At 40.5% G+C, this 14,189-nt stretch overlaps 1 protein-coding gene across 4 annotated transcripts in view; it reads right to left on the minus strand.

The window, feature by feature from the left end:
• Positions 1-14,189, minus strand: part of CEP43 (centrosomal protein 43) — a 60,353-nt gene that overhangs the window by 30,907 nt on the left and 15,257 nt on the right. For 3 of the 4 annotated variants that reach the window (XM_033234236.1, XM_033234235.1, XM_033234237.1), the window contains exons 3-7: positions 13,615-13,668; positions 8,819-8,873; positions 8,259-8,347; positions 7,676-7,813; positions 2,076-2,156 (exon numbers count right to left, since the gene is read on the minus strand). In XM_033234236.1, the coding sequence (XP_033090127.1) occupies positions 2,076-2,156; positions 7,676-7,813; positions 8,259-8,347; positions 8,819-8,873; positions 13,615-13,668 (417 nt within the window). Of the gene's footprint in view, positions 1-2,075; positions 2,157-7,675; positions 7,814-8,258; positions 8,348-8,818; positions 8,874-13,614; positions 13,669-13,700; positions 14,130-14,189 lie in introns of those variants that run through there. The other variant, XM_033234238.1, reaches the window with a different exon arrangement.

Genomic DNA, 14,189 nt, shown 5'->3' on the forward strand with positions numbered 1-14,189 from the left:
ATCTAGGGTGTTTCTGAAGTGGGTTTATGAGGCCAACTGAGAAATGGGGATTCAACTAGAATAACGGGATGGCAGCATGAGAAGCAGAGATAGCTGTTAGGACAAATGCTGTTCTTGAAAGCAGCCTCAGGACAGTCCCCGCTTCTCTGGAAAAACTCACAGCATCATTTCCTGACTGACCTAAAACACTGAGATTCTCATTTTAATTCTTAGATCTTTAATTCACTTAGATCTCATTTTAATTCTTAGATCTCTCTACATACTTAAAATGTATGTAGAGAGAATAAGAGTACATAACACAGACTTTAATATTTTACCCAGAAGACATACTCTATATGTAGAAGGTTAGGATTGCTAATTTGCTTTAAACATAGTAATAATTTGCTAAAAAGAGCTTCCAAATAGTCAAATGCTATAGGTACTGATAAGTATTTTGGAATATTCATTAATTTTAATTTTTCTAAAGCCAGATATTTTCATGAAAAGTAAAGCTTACTTACATAGGCTGTTTTATTTGCAATTAATTTAAAGAACTTTTAAAAACTTACTCATGACCTTATTCTGTCTTTGGGGTTATAGCCTCCTATGAGTATTTAGGAAAAAAAAAATTTTTTTAAAAGGCCTTCCCTACACCAACTAGAAATCTCAGAAGGAGCAACTATAAACAATACAATAGTTGTTCCCTGCTTAGAAATAAAGTATAAAATTCCTTTAGTTTTCCAAACTTAAATAAAAGGAGCAACAACATCAAAGAACAAGCAAAAAATAACAGCAATCGTTTAGCAATGTTCTGTGCCTAGACATTTAAAAAAGAAAGGAATCTTGTAGTATAATCACTACGCTCTGGAATTTCATCTGTTGAAAAAGATGCAACTATATCTGAGGGTCGATCCACCACCATAAACCCACATGGGCCTCATCTTTTGGAGTGGACTCCACGGCATCACTCTGTTCTTATGGAATGAAAATCAAAGGGAAAGTCAAAGAATACAAACCTGACCTGTCATGGACTGCAGGTTTGTGTAGTCTACAAACCCCCAGCTCCTATGTTGAAATCCTAACCCTCGATGTGATGGTATCAGAAGGTCGAGCCTTTGTGGGGTGAGCAGATCATGAGGGTAAAGCCTTTGTGAATGGGATTAGGGCCCTGACCCCAGAGAGCTCTCTCACCCTCTTTCCACCACATGAGGACACAATGAGAAGGCAGCTCTCTGCAACCTAGAAGAGGGACCTCACCAGACCTAACCACAGTGATGCTGTGATCTTGGACTTCCAGCCTCCAGAACTCCAGAGGAAAAATGTGTTGTTTGTAAGCTGCCCAATCTATGGTACTTGGCAGCCTGAACAGACTAAGACAGACCCCAACCTATCCTTTGATACGACCGCCCGGGACTACCAATTCAAGCTATACTCTCGAGAAAACACATTTCCTGACAATCATCTTTCTCTCCATTCCTACATATCCTGGATCTTAAATTCAAAGTGGACAGCTCATTTTTTTCTTTATGCTTAACTTCTGAAATCAAGTCTTACTTTTAACAACTCATAAACACACAAACAGATGCACACATGCATACACACATAAATGTAACCAAAGTACATATATTTTCTTAGAAATTCTATCAAAACAGCCCATGTATATTAAAAGCCATCATGATTTACAATTCTGAATCCCATCACCCATCTAGAAGTCTAAAATATTCATTCAATATTATATCCTGTAATACATATTCCCAGCTTAATATTCTCAAGTTAGGAATTTATAAATGAAAAGTAAGTAAATCTCCTTGTTAATAGGAGAAAAATGTCCAAAGTACCAAACAAATCCAAATATTCTGATTCTGTTACTTACCAGCACATTCCTTTCTACGATACAAATGTCAAACCACCACCAACAAAGCAAAAAAACAAAATTTTTTAATGTATACTTAATGGAAAAAAAGCACCTTCAAGAAACTAAAGAGCCCATGTGTTATAAAACAATACAACTTGTAACAAGAAAGACTAGAGAGAGAAGAGCAGAGCCCTCTGGAGTTGAGTCCAGACATGACTTCTGGGTTCTGCAGCTCACTCACCTTACTTGGTATTGTCTGTGCACTTGTTTTTCCCTCTGGTGACTTTGGCGGAGGATGTGCATCAGATAGATCTAGTGCACCCTAAAATATTTTAGTTTAAAATTAAAATACATTTAAAAATAAAACACGAATATACCAACTACACTCCAATAGAATTTTAGCATTTAGAAACACTATACAATGTTGGTATTTTATTTCTTCTTTATTGAAGTAACCATTCTTTTTAGATTTTCCTCTAATTTTACCCCCTCAAAAACCTTCTACACATCCCTAGATTCTAATTACCTGCAAAATATTTCATTCATTCACTTTGAACAGGATACTGTCTCCACTGAAATCTGTCCCAGGTCTACCATTCCAGCATTTACTTCCTCACTTCCCTTCTCCCTAGTCTCCAGACAAATAATATCCTGTAATTCTCTAAGATCTACTTTTTGCCCTCCTTGAATTTGTTTCCCTACTTCATTTTATCTCAAGAAAAAATACCAAATAACAATTTTCATTAAAAATACTTTACCCCTTCAAATAGTAGTATACTCTTCCACTTTTCTACTTCCACACCTGTTCTAGCCCAGCTTCCACAGGAGTCATCTGTGTCTGCTGCCCAGTGCCCTGTCACCACAGGGTTCTGAGCACTGTGGTTAACGCAAAGGAAGAGGTTTTTAAATGTTTCTTAAATGAAAATCACTTCCTACAATTCATCCACTACCAGAACAAGCTCTATGACACTGTGTACATATTAAATATTGGCTGTTTGTTACAAAAATCCTTTTATGACAGTAACTTTTTAAATAGGAAAATGTGCTGCTCTTCATAACTTCAGTTCTCCCTCTTCAGTCCCATTATTTCTGGTGGTAATACTATCTTCTTCTAGGCTAAAATCCTTAAACTGGCCTTTGAGAGCTTTTCTTTTCTCATATCGCCTTCTATGACCCTGCCCCAGGCCAAAATATTAGTTTACCAAGTCTTCTTGATTCTTAAAAGGTCATCTTAATCTATCCATTTCTTTTTCTTTCTTTCTTAATCTTTTTTTTTTGAAACAGGGTCTCAGTCACCCAGGCTGGAATGCAGTGGTGGATCTCGGCTCACTGCAATCTCCGCCTCCCAGATTCAAGTGGTCCTCCCACCTCAGCCTCTCAAGTAGCTGGGATTACAGGAAGGCACCACCACATCTGACTTTTTTTTTTTTTTTTTTTTTTTTTTGAGACGGAGTTTCATTCTTGTTGCCCAGGTTAGAGTGCAATGGCGAGATCTTGGCTCACTGCAACCTCCGACTGCTAGGTTCAAGCGATTCTCTTGCCTCAGCCTCCCAAGTACCATGCCCAGTTAATTTCTTGTATTATTTATTTATTATGTATTTTTTGAGACAATCTTGCTCTGTGGAGTGCAGTGGCGTGATCTCGGCTCACCACAACCTCCACCTCCCAGGTTCACGCAATTCTCCTGCCTCGCCCTCCTGAGGAGCTGGGACTACAGGTGCACGCCACCATGCGGGTGGATCACCTGAGGTCAGGAGTTCAAGACCAGCCTGGCCAACGTGGTGGAACTCCATCTCTACTAAAATACAACCTCGGCTCACCTACGGCTGGGGAGCATCCAATAAAATCAAACCAAAGTCACAATAAAGCGGGTGGGGCATAGCAACCTAATTCTTGAGGTGGTTAAAATGCAGTTGTGGTAAAAAAAAAAAAAAAAGTATCAGTAATTTAGTTCAGTGAACTTAACCTATAGCTAGTTTTCTACAGCCAATGTCAAAAGCTAATAAAAGCTCTAATTTTTTATTTCATTATAAATGACAGGTTTTCTTCCAAAGTAATAGAAAACACTAATAAATAATGAAGAGCCAAAACATACATCTTTGAGGTCTCTATTTTAAGTATTTTATCTATTTGTTTATATACATACACACAAACTATTAAAATTAAATACCCAGATATTAGGAAGGGAAAACTAGCAAAAAATGGAGATGAGATGCCCAACTTAGTGGTTCAGCAACTTGGGGGAGTAAAACAACTACCTTTTGAGGATACAGAATTCCTATCGTGGGTCTATTTGACAGAATCACAGCTACAAAAAAGTCCAGACAAACTTCAGGGGAGACCTCAAATCCACAAGTCAGAATGGAGTACTGAAGAACAGCAATTCTGTGTCCATTTTCACATCACACCCACTACACAGGAATGCTACTGGGTGTCATTTTGAGGTACACATCTTATCCAGCAGAGAACAGAAAGCCCTCCAGCAATTACTCCTTCTTCCACAGCCTGTTACCAAAGCTACTGGGTGCAAGGTAGAGAGTGAATCCTTCCTGACAGAATAACTGAATCTAGAGCACATGTGAACAGTCGGTGCTTGGGATGAAACCAAGGAGTCACAGGAATAGAATCAATGAAAACAGAGAAGCGAGCAGGAAGAACTGGAAGAGGGTTATTTGCAGGGAGTAAGGTGGGATTTGCTTTTGTCTTTTTTACTTTTTTAGCTGTAAAGAGAAGAAAGTAAGTTTTTCCACACAGGATTCGAACATACTATTGGGTTATCCAGGGAGGTATGTTTTGTGAAGAGCTGGAAATTCTAGTTTGGAGGACTGAGCTGGACTTAGGCAGACTGCACTGAACTTAAACAGTCATCCATACAATAACAAGAAACAGTAATACAAATACAGTCGTCCCTCAGTATCCACAGGGGATTGGTTGTAGGACTCCACTGTGGACACCAAAATCCAAGGATGCTCAAGTCCCTTATGTGAAATGACATATTTGCATATAACTTATGTACTTCAAATCATGTCTAAATAACTTATATCTAATACAATGTAAATGCTATAAAAATAATTTTATACTAGATTTGCATTCTTTTGTTGTATTGTATCCGAACATTTTTCTTTGAGATGGAGTCTCGCTCTGTCGCCAGGCTGGAGTGCAGTGGCACAACCTCAGCTCACTGCAACCTCCACCTCCTGGGTTCAAGCAATTCTGCCTCAGCCTCCCAAGTAGCTGGGACTACAGGCGCACACCACTGCACCCAGCTAATTTTTCTATTTTTAGTAGAGACGGGGTCTCACCATGTTGGCCAGGATGGTCTCCATCTCTTTTTTTTTTTTTTTTTTTTTTTTGAGACGGAGTCTTGCTCTGCCGCCCGGGCTGGAGTGCAGTGGCCGGCTCTCAGCTCACTGCAAGCTCCGCCTCCCGGGTTCGCGCCATTCTCCTGTCTCAGCCTCCCGAGTAGCTGGGACTACAGGCGCCCGCCTCGTCGCCCGGCTAGTTTTTTGTATTTTGTAGTAGAGACGGGGTTTCACCGTGTTAGCCAGGATGGTCTCGATCTCCTGACCTCGTGATCCGCCCGTCTCGGCCTCCCAAAGTGCTGGGATTACAGGCTTGAGCCACCGCGCCCGGCCTCCATCTCTTGATGTCATAATTCGCCCACCTCGGCCTCCCAAAGTGCTGGGATTACAGGCATGAGCCACTGCACTCAGCTAATCCGAATATTTTCAATTCACAATTAATTGAATCCACTGATGCCTACTATAATGACACACAGAGTCCTCCGTGCCAAGCACTGTGCTCAAAGCTTCACACATCTTGCTTCCTTAGACCCCCTCCAGACCTGCAGGCATGATACTTCTGTGACCTCCACGTTGCAGATAAGGAACCTGGGCACACAGAGGCTGAGTGACTGCAGGCTCACAGAGCTAGAATGTAGCAGAGCTGGGGTTTCACCCAAGTAACCTGGTTCCAGAGTCCATGCTAGTGGTATGTTAAGGAAGAAAGATCAATCTAGACACAAAAATGTGCATAAACACCACTGCAATGAGGTGAGCCAAAGCACAACTACTAAACAGAAAAGAAAATGAAAGGGCAGTTAGAAAGAGAAGAGAGTTCTTCAAGGGCACAGAAGCCAAGAGGGGCGAGCCAATAGAGGTCATCATGACCTACAGATTGCTGGCCCCAGGAGACTGGGTTCTTTAGTTTTTGATTGCCTAGTCCCCAGCACAGTATCTATCAAATAAGCACACAATAAAAGCTTGCTGAATATTGATAAATGAAGGAATGAAATTATATGCACAAGCTGAAGTGACAACTTGTGCTCTGGGTGAACCACCTCACTCCCAGCCAGCCCGGGATCTGGCTATGCTCTCCTGCTCCCACACTTGACTGGCACTGTTCCAGCTTCTCAGAACACCCTTCCCAATCCTCGCCCCACAACTGACATCCTACTCTCACTTTAAAATTGACTTCAATAAAATTTTGGCATGTGACAATCGCTTCCTCTTCTAAACTATTCATAACATGTTTGCAAATAACGTGTTAAATGACAATTCCTCCATAATCTTAAACTGTTATTTAAGTGTTAATTTCCTTATTTGAGAACATTTTATCTAAAATAGCCATGCGCTCTTCAGAGACATAGAAGTTTCTTATATTTTATTTTATGGTACCCACAAAGTCTATTTACCATGCCTTATATATATTAGTACTCAGGCAAGCTTTATCAATTTTTTTTTTTTTTTTTTTTGAGACGGAGTCTCGCTCTGTCGCCCAGGCTGGAGTGCAGTGGCGCGATCTCGGCTCACTGCAAGCTCCGTCTCCCGGGTTTACGCCATTCTCCTGCCTCAGCCTCCCGAGTAGCTGGGACTACAGGCGCCCGCCATCTCGCCCGGCTAGTTTTTTGTATTTTTTAGTAGAGACGGGGTTTCACCGTGTAGACCAGGATGGTCTCGATCTCCTGATCTCGTGATCCACCCGTCTCGGCCTCCCAAAGTGCTGGGATTACAGGTTGAGCCACCGCGCCCGGCCAATTTTCAAAAATTCTAATAGAAAGTATCCTCTGAGATTCACCAAAGAAAATAAGTAGGAAACCTATATAGCCCTCCACATTCTTACCTATAAATTGGACTAAAAGATCACATTTAATCAAATATCTGTAACAGTTACAGATGTTACCTATGTCTATAAAACAAGTATCTTTATGTAAAATTAATGTATGAAAATAAAAATTAGATCATTCATCTCATTAGCACAATTTCTAAAAAAAAGGTTGAGTATGAAAAGTACTACTAATCAAAAAAGTATAAGTTTGAACTGTTTCTAAACAGTTTAAAGCAAAATCAACAGCTTAGTTTTAAGCTTAAAGAGGCCTTTAAGTCCAAAAATTTATTAACTAGCCTATAAATCAGCCCTTTTCTATTTAACTGAGATGTTTTAATAAAAATACTAGCAAGTTGAGTGCTTCTGCTGGCTTATGCAGAGAAGTCTCAGAACACCGAGGTAGGGCCTGGTAGAGCCCACTTCATACACAGTATGAAATGAATGGAGGATCAAGCGAGGCAACGAGGAGTTGGGATTTGTTCCAGACAGTTTAGCTCATGACCCGACACCCTTGAGGATCAAAAACCAGAACAGATATGCCACAGAATCAAGAGTCAGCACATTCCTAATTTTCATTAAAATTTGCATTGATACAATCTGAATGCATTTCATTTCGTTTTTAAGGAATATCTTCCAGTATGAAAACCTTAATTTACTATATATGCACTAATCTGCATGGCTAAACAAAGTAGCCAATAATTAAAATAGAAAAAGATAACACAGAATTCTACTTACTTCCCCAGTGGTTGGCCCTTTTTCTTTCTGTTGACAGCGCCTGATCACTTCTAATAATAAGGGTCCACCCACAGTACCTTCTGCTTCAATTATACCTAAATCTCGAGCTAAATTCTCTCGACCTTCGAGACCTTGCAGCTAGAAAAGATGCAAGTGCACAAAAAAATAGCAGAAGTTATTTTCAAAGAGTAAAGAAAACATTTTCAGAGTTTAAAAACATCTTTAAACTCAGAGACCGTCTTAGTAATGAATTAAATGTCTATTTTTAAAAATTATGCCTATTTCTTTTACAGAGCCTCTACCTTCAAAGTTTCCATTAACAGGTGCAATCTAACATCATACCAAAATTAACTCTACAGTAACACTTTTATTAGCAAGCTTTCAAGTAACACAAAGCAGCAACACTTGTGCCAGCTATCTGAAAGCTCATATGGCTTTTAAGAAAAACAGATAATCAACTACCAAAAATAATCTAAATGTAAAAAACTATCAGTTGTCAAATTCTATTAACTTTCAGCTTAATATTAACTCATTTGTATCAAAGAAGGTTTCAAAGGATAGATGTAAAAATCATTATTCTTACTGTGCTAGTTTCAGGTTGAAAAACAGCCAAAGTAAAGTCAAGGTTAAAAAACTGAAGAAATTCTGCAACAAGACTAGCCACTAAACGACCTATAAAGATCAAGAAAAAGGTAAGTAAGCAAACCTTTAAAAACCAAATTTTTTTCATTACCATTATGAAATAGATACACTAAATTATGGAAGAAAGGTTTCTAAATTTTTTAAGTTACAAATTTCTTCTTTGAATAACATGATTAAGTAACGAAAATCTCAATCTCCTAATTTTTTCACTGGGATCATCAGTCTGTAACTAACTGTAAGACAATCATCTCATAGATTTCAGTGTTTCGCTTTTTAATAGTTAATATTGGCTTTTTGTAGTAAAACTGGCTTTAAGCAACATCCCAAGTACGAAAATATGTAATAGCAACACAATTGTTGTACAATGAAATATTATTTTAAAATGAGGACCTATAAGAATTGCAGACTTAAAAAACTCCCTGAAATTTCTGATTTCTCCCAAATGGTATCAAGATTCAAAACTTCAGAGATAGATAAACAAGAACAAGCTGAACATCTTACCGTCTTTGGTATTTAAAAACTTTTTCAGGCTCTCATTGACTAAAGGAGTTTTGTTCTGTTAAAAAAAAAAAAAAGTTAAGTGTCCTGTGTTTACCCTAAAAACAACTACAAAATATAAAGTTTAACGTTTTCATCGATAAAATTATGGTATTACAAAATCCATTCTATAACTGTTAATTACTACAGGACTTACTTTGTACTATTTAGTAATTTCTCAAAGTTAATATAACAAAACCATATATGAAGATTTGTATTTATTTTTAATTTTAAATGTTTTATAAACTGCTTTTGAGAATATTTTCAAACACCTGTGTGAAATAAAATTAAATGTCAACAACTGTTTATTATTTCAAATATATGAAGTTTGATATTTTGTCATCTCAGGTATCTACCATTTATAGCATACTTATTATGAACAGGAATTTAATTATACACTTGTAATTCCCAGTTTATCCATGAAATGTGAGATGATCTTATGTGGCCCATAGGCCAATGTATTTTTGTAATTATACATTTATTTGAATAAGTATGGAAAAAATACTTCTAGACCATCAAGCCTCTGATTGTTGCTGAGAACAGGCTACAATAGGTAGCACATGGTAGGGTTCCTTAAGACCACATTAATTGCTGCTACAGTGGCAGCCTCATACACTGCTGATGGGAATACAAAATGGCATAACGAGTTTGGACAGCAATTTGGTTGTGTTTCTTAAAAGTCACAAATATTCCTAGTATGTGACCTAGTCACTTCACCCCTACTGATTTTCTCAAGAGAAATCACAGATCCAAGCAAAGACTTGTACATGACTGTTCACAGAAGTCTTACTTGTAATACTCAAAAACTGGAAACAGCCTAAATGTCTGTCAATAGGTAATGGCTAAACTGTCGTATCTATACAATGTATTAATGAAATGATTTATTAATACGTATTACAGTACGAATGAATTTCAAATGCATTATGTTGAAGAAACCAGACCAAAAAAAAGAGCACATACTACATGATTCCACTTATATAATTCTTAAAAAGGTTTGGGGTAGGGGAGAGGGTTACAAAAGGGGCACAAGGAAAACTTTTGAAGGTCATGGATATGTGCAGTACCTTGATTGTGGTGATCATTTCACAGCTGCATAAATTAACTATTAAAAAATCAAACTGTACATATTAAATACTTTAACTTTATTGTAGGTCAATTATACCTCAATAAAGTTGTTAAAATAAAAGACGAGAGGAGAGATCATAAAGGTAGTTGGTAGGCTGGTTTAGGGAATTCTAAGATATTAAGTCAACTGAAATATTTAAAGAGAATGGAGGGACAAGATCAGATGTGTACTATAAACAGCCAATCTAGGAGCAATGTGGAAAAATGACTTCAGGGAGATGGTGAGGGACACCACGGAAAGGGAGGCTGGCACGTAGGAAGGAGATAAAGCAATCTGGAAAAGAAAAACCAAGCACAAAGGAGGGAGCAGAGCACTCCCTTGGGGCCACTTCAGATACACACCTGACAGACACAGAGCCAGGTGATGACTGAGCAGGAAGTAAGAAGAGCAAGGCTTAAGAAACGCTTAGATTTCTTGCCAGATAAATGATGGTCCCATTAAGGGCATAAAATAATGTGCAGTTTAACATACAGGTCTGAAGCTCAGGAGAGAAATATGCATGAAAGTTACAGGGCTGGAGTTATTGGATGAATAAGGTTAGTCTGTGAGAGAGTACACAATGACAACTGTGGATAAGTCTCAGTCAGGTGTACAGGAAAAAGATCATGCTAAACAAACCAAGGAGTGTTCAAAAAAAGAAAAACAGAACAGAAAAAGGTCTCAAAGGTCAAGGACATTTTCAAGAAGGAAGAATCAAGAATGTCAATTACAGGCCTAGCGTGGTGGCTTACACCTGTAATCCCAGCACTTTCGGAGATTGAGGTGGGAGGAATGCTTGAGCCAGGAGTTCGAGACCAGCCTGGGTAAAAGGAGAGACCCCATCTATACGAAAAAAATTTTTTTAAAAACTAGCTGGGAGTGATGGTGCATGCTTGTAGTTCCAGTGACTTGGAAAGCTGAGGCAGGAGGTTGAGGTTTCAGTGACCCATGATCATGCCACTCACTCCAGTCTGGGTGACAGGGTGAAACTTTGTCTCAAAAAAAGAATGTCAAATGCCACAATCATCAACTAGGATAGGTAGGAACTAAAATATGCTCACAATTAGGAGACTCCTCTTGACTGCAGCATAAGAAATTACTTAGGGTGGTAGTGGTAGATTTAAGATTTTAAGGGATTGGCCAGGCACGGTGGCTCACGCCTGTAATCCCAGCACTTTGGGAGGCTGACGTGGGTGGATCACAAGGTTAGGAGTTCAAGACCAGCCTGGCCAAGATGGTGAAACCCCATCTCTACTAAAAATACCAAAAACATTAGCCAGACACGATAGCAGGTGCCTGTAATCCTAGCTACTCGGGAGGCTGAGGCAGGAGAATCGCTTGAACCCCATCCAGGGGGCAGAAGGTCCAGTGAGCCAAGATCGCACCACTGCACTCCAGCCTGGGTGACTGAGTGAGACTCTGTTTCAAAAAAAAAAAAAAAGATTTTAAGGGACTAAGGGGAGCCCAGGACGTAATAAATGGAATAAGCTTGCATATTCTTTTAAAATGTGGTTGTGCACGCCTGTAGTTCCAGCTACTCCAGAGGCTGAGGTGGAAAAATCAAGCCCAGGGAGTTGAGGCTGCAGTGAGCTATGACTGCACCACTGCACTCCTGCCTAGGCAAAGGAGTAAGACCTTGTCTCAAAAACACCAAAGCAAAGCAAACCAAACCAGGTTTTGAAGGAAAAAAACCACAGTGGTATTAAAAGCAGAATGTGAGTAAAGGAAAACAGTTTACTCCTAATAGTTACTTAAACACATTTTCATGCTCAAAAGAAAAGCCACCAGAAAAGGATAGAGTCAAAGATACAGTAAATAATTAAAGACTTGAAAGTATACAGAAGACAGAATGATGATTCTTAGACAGGACAGAGCCTCTTCTAAAGCAGTAAGGAAAGAGGTACAGATCAATATAGACACAGGTAAGCATTTTCACAGGTGAGCAATAGATTGAGGGATAGGAGAGGAGGACATAAAGTTAGGATCTAATGGCTTCTACCTTCCCTGTGGAGGACGCAACAAGACCAAGTGTAGAGAGAGAAGGAAGCGGGGTGACACAGAAGGCTACTGCACAGGTAGGGTGAAGAAGAGAGCTGCTGGGCCTGCTCAGGACCTAACCAGGTTGGTACCTGCCAATTTGCAACATCAGCAATCCACATGGTTGACTGACTCTTCTCCAGGAGCACATATGTGTAAAATGGGAAGAGAGTTAGTTTGCTGGGTTAAATGATCATTGAGATTTCTTCCAGACCCCGTATGACTGTAAGGCAAGGTAATTAGGGGTCCAGACCCATAGGATCCAGAACAAAACGCCGCGAAGAGAAGACTGATGCCTGCACAGACATGGAAAGGGCAAATAACTGAAGATTTTGATGAAATTCGAGATTAGGTATACAGGTCTAACGAAGTGAGAGGACAGGAGACTGATATGTCATAAAGCAAGAGTTTAAGACTTTGATGATGGTTCTATTCTTGTTGACAAATTCCAGAATATTTACTCAGGATGGTTGGTGGGACTCAGAAAAAGTTAAATTACCCACGTAAACATAGAGAAGTGGTTGCACTTTTAAAATAATAACTGTCAGGCCGGGCGCGGTGGCTCAAGCCTGTAATCCCAGCACTTTGGGAGGCCGAGACGGGTGGATCACGAGGTCAGGAGATCGAGACCATCCTGGCTAACACGGTGAAACCCCGTCTCTACTAAAAAAAAAAAAAATACAAAAAACTAGCCGGGCGAGGTGGCGGGCGCCTGTAGTCCCAGCTACTCGGGAGGCTGAGGCAGGAGAATGGCGTAAACCCGGGAGGCAGAGCTTGCAGTGAGCTGAGATCCGGCCTCTGCACTCCAGCCTGGGCGACAGAGCGAGACTCCCGTCTCAAAAAAAAAAAATAAAATAAAATAAAAATAAAAAAATAAAATAAAATAATCACTGTCTTTTTCATTGTCAAAATAATTGAGTGGTCAGATAATTTTGGGAAAAGTTGCATACTACATACCCCGTTTCATAGGAATTAATAACATATTAGCTTATTTTTTTTTTTTTTTTTTTTTTGAGGCGGAGTCTCGCTCTGTTGCCCGGACTGGAGTGCAGTGGCCGGATCTCAGCTCACTGCAAGCTCCGCCTCCCGGGTTTACGCCATTCTCCTGCCTCAGCCTCCCGAGTAGCTGGGACTACAGGCGCCCGCCATCTCGCCCGGCTAGTTTTTTTTTTTTGTGTTTTTAGTAGAGACGGGGTTTCACCGTGTTAGCCAGGATGGTCTCGATCTCCTGACCTCGTGATCCGCCCGTCTCGGCCTCCCAAAGTGCTGGGATTACAGGCTTGAGCCACCGCGCCCGGCCAGCTTATTAAAAGATCTGAGTGAACCTGCACTTAACACATTGATAATGGAACCATTTCTTCAAGAAACTCCTATGAACTTTTGTTTCAGATTTAGCATTGGTATCAGAGTTACTGTGGTACCTTAACTTTAAGATTACCCCCAAATTCAAAAGCTATACAAAAAAAGAATAATTTTGGCTCTCTCTCAATATAATCCTTAACAGTTCAAAATTATCCCTAGCTATACATTACTATAAACTATTTTTAAGACGGTTTTTAATGAACGAGAAATTAAGTATTAACGAATACAGCCATTTTAAAATCTGGAAACTTCATACCTCTACTTTTTCTTGCTCCTCTAGGGCTAAAAACACAGCTGCTCGAAGTTCAGCCTTAAAAAAAAAGTTAAGAAACAAGAAATTACCATTTCAAGACAATTTTCACAACAAGCTCACATTTAGCAACAAACACGAGCAAGCCAACGAGCTGGGCGGGCAGGTGCAAAGGCCAGAAACACCTTCCAAAACGTTCTCAGTCACACAAGCTCTGTGACCCCCAGGCTTCGACTGGACGCGCTGCTTTCCCGCCGCGGATCATGCCCAAGTCTGAGGAAGAGACGCTGGGGCCACGCCACGCTCCAGGGCCGAGTTGCGGGCCGCCCGTGTGGCCCCCAGGCCCCACGGTCCCGCCCCCACGAAACGCAGCAGGGGACGGACCAGGCGCCCCGAGTCCGCGGTGCCCTCCAGGACCACACGAACGCACTAACAAGCCGACCTCCTCTGTGGGGCTGGCAGGACGGAGGCCCTGCCGGGGCGCGCCCCCAGTGCCCCCCGGCCCCGGTCCCTCGCCAGGGAGGCGGCCTCCTTGACGCGACCGTTGTGACGACCGCTGTCCACGCAGGCCCTGCAGATCC

Source organism: Trachypithecus francoisi, unplaced genomic scaffold, assembly GCF_009764315.1.
Source record: "Trachypithecus francoisi isolate TF-2019V2 unplaced genomic scaffold, Tfra_2.0 Lachesis_group15, whole genome shotgun sequence".
Taxonomy (NCBI): Eukaryota; Metazoa; Chordata; class Mammalia; order Primates; family Cercopithecidae; genus Trachypithecus; species Trachypithecus francoisi.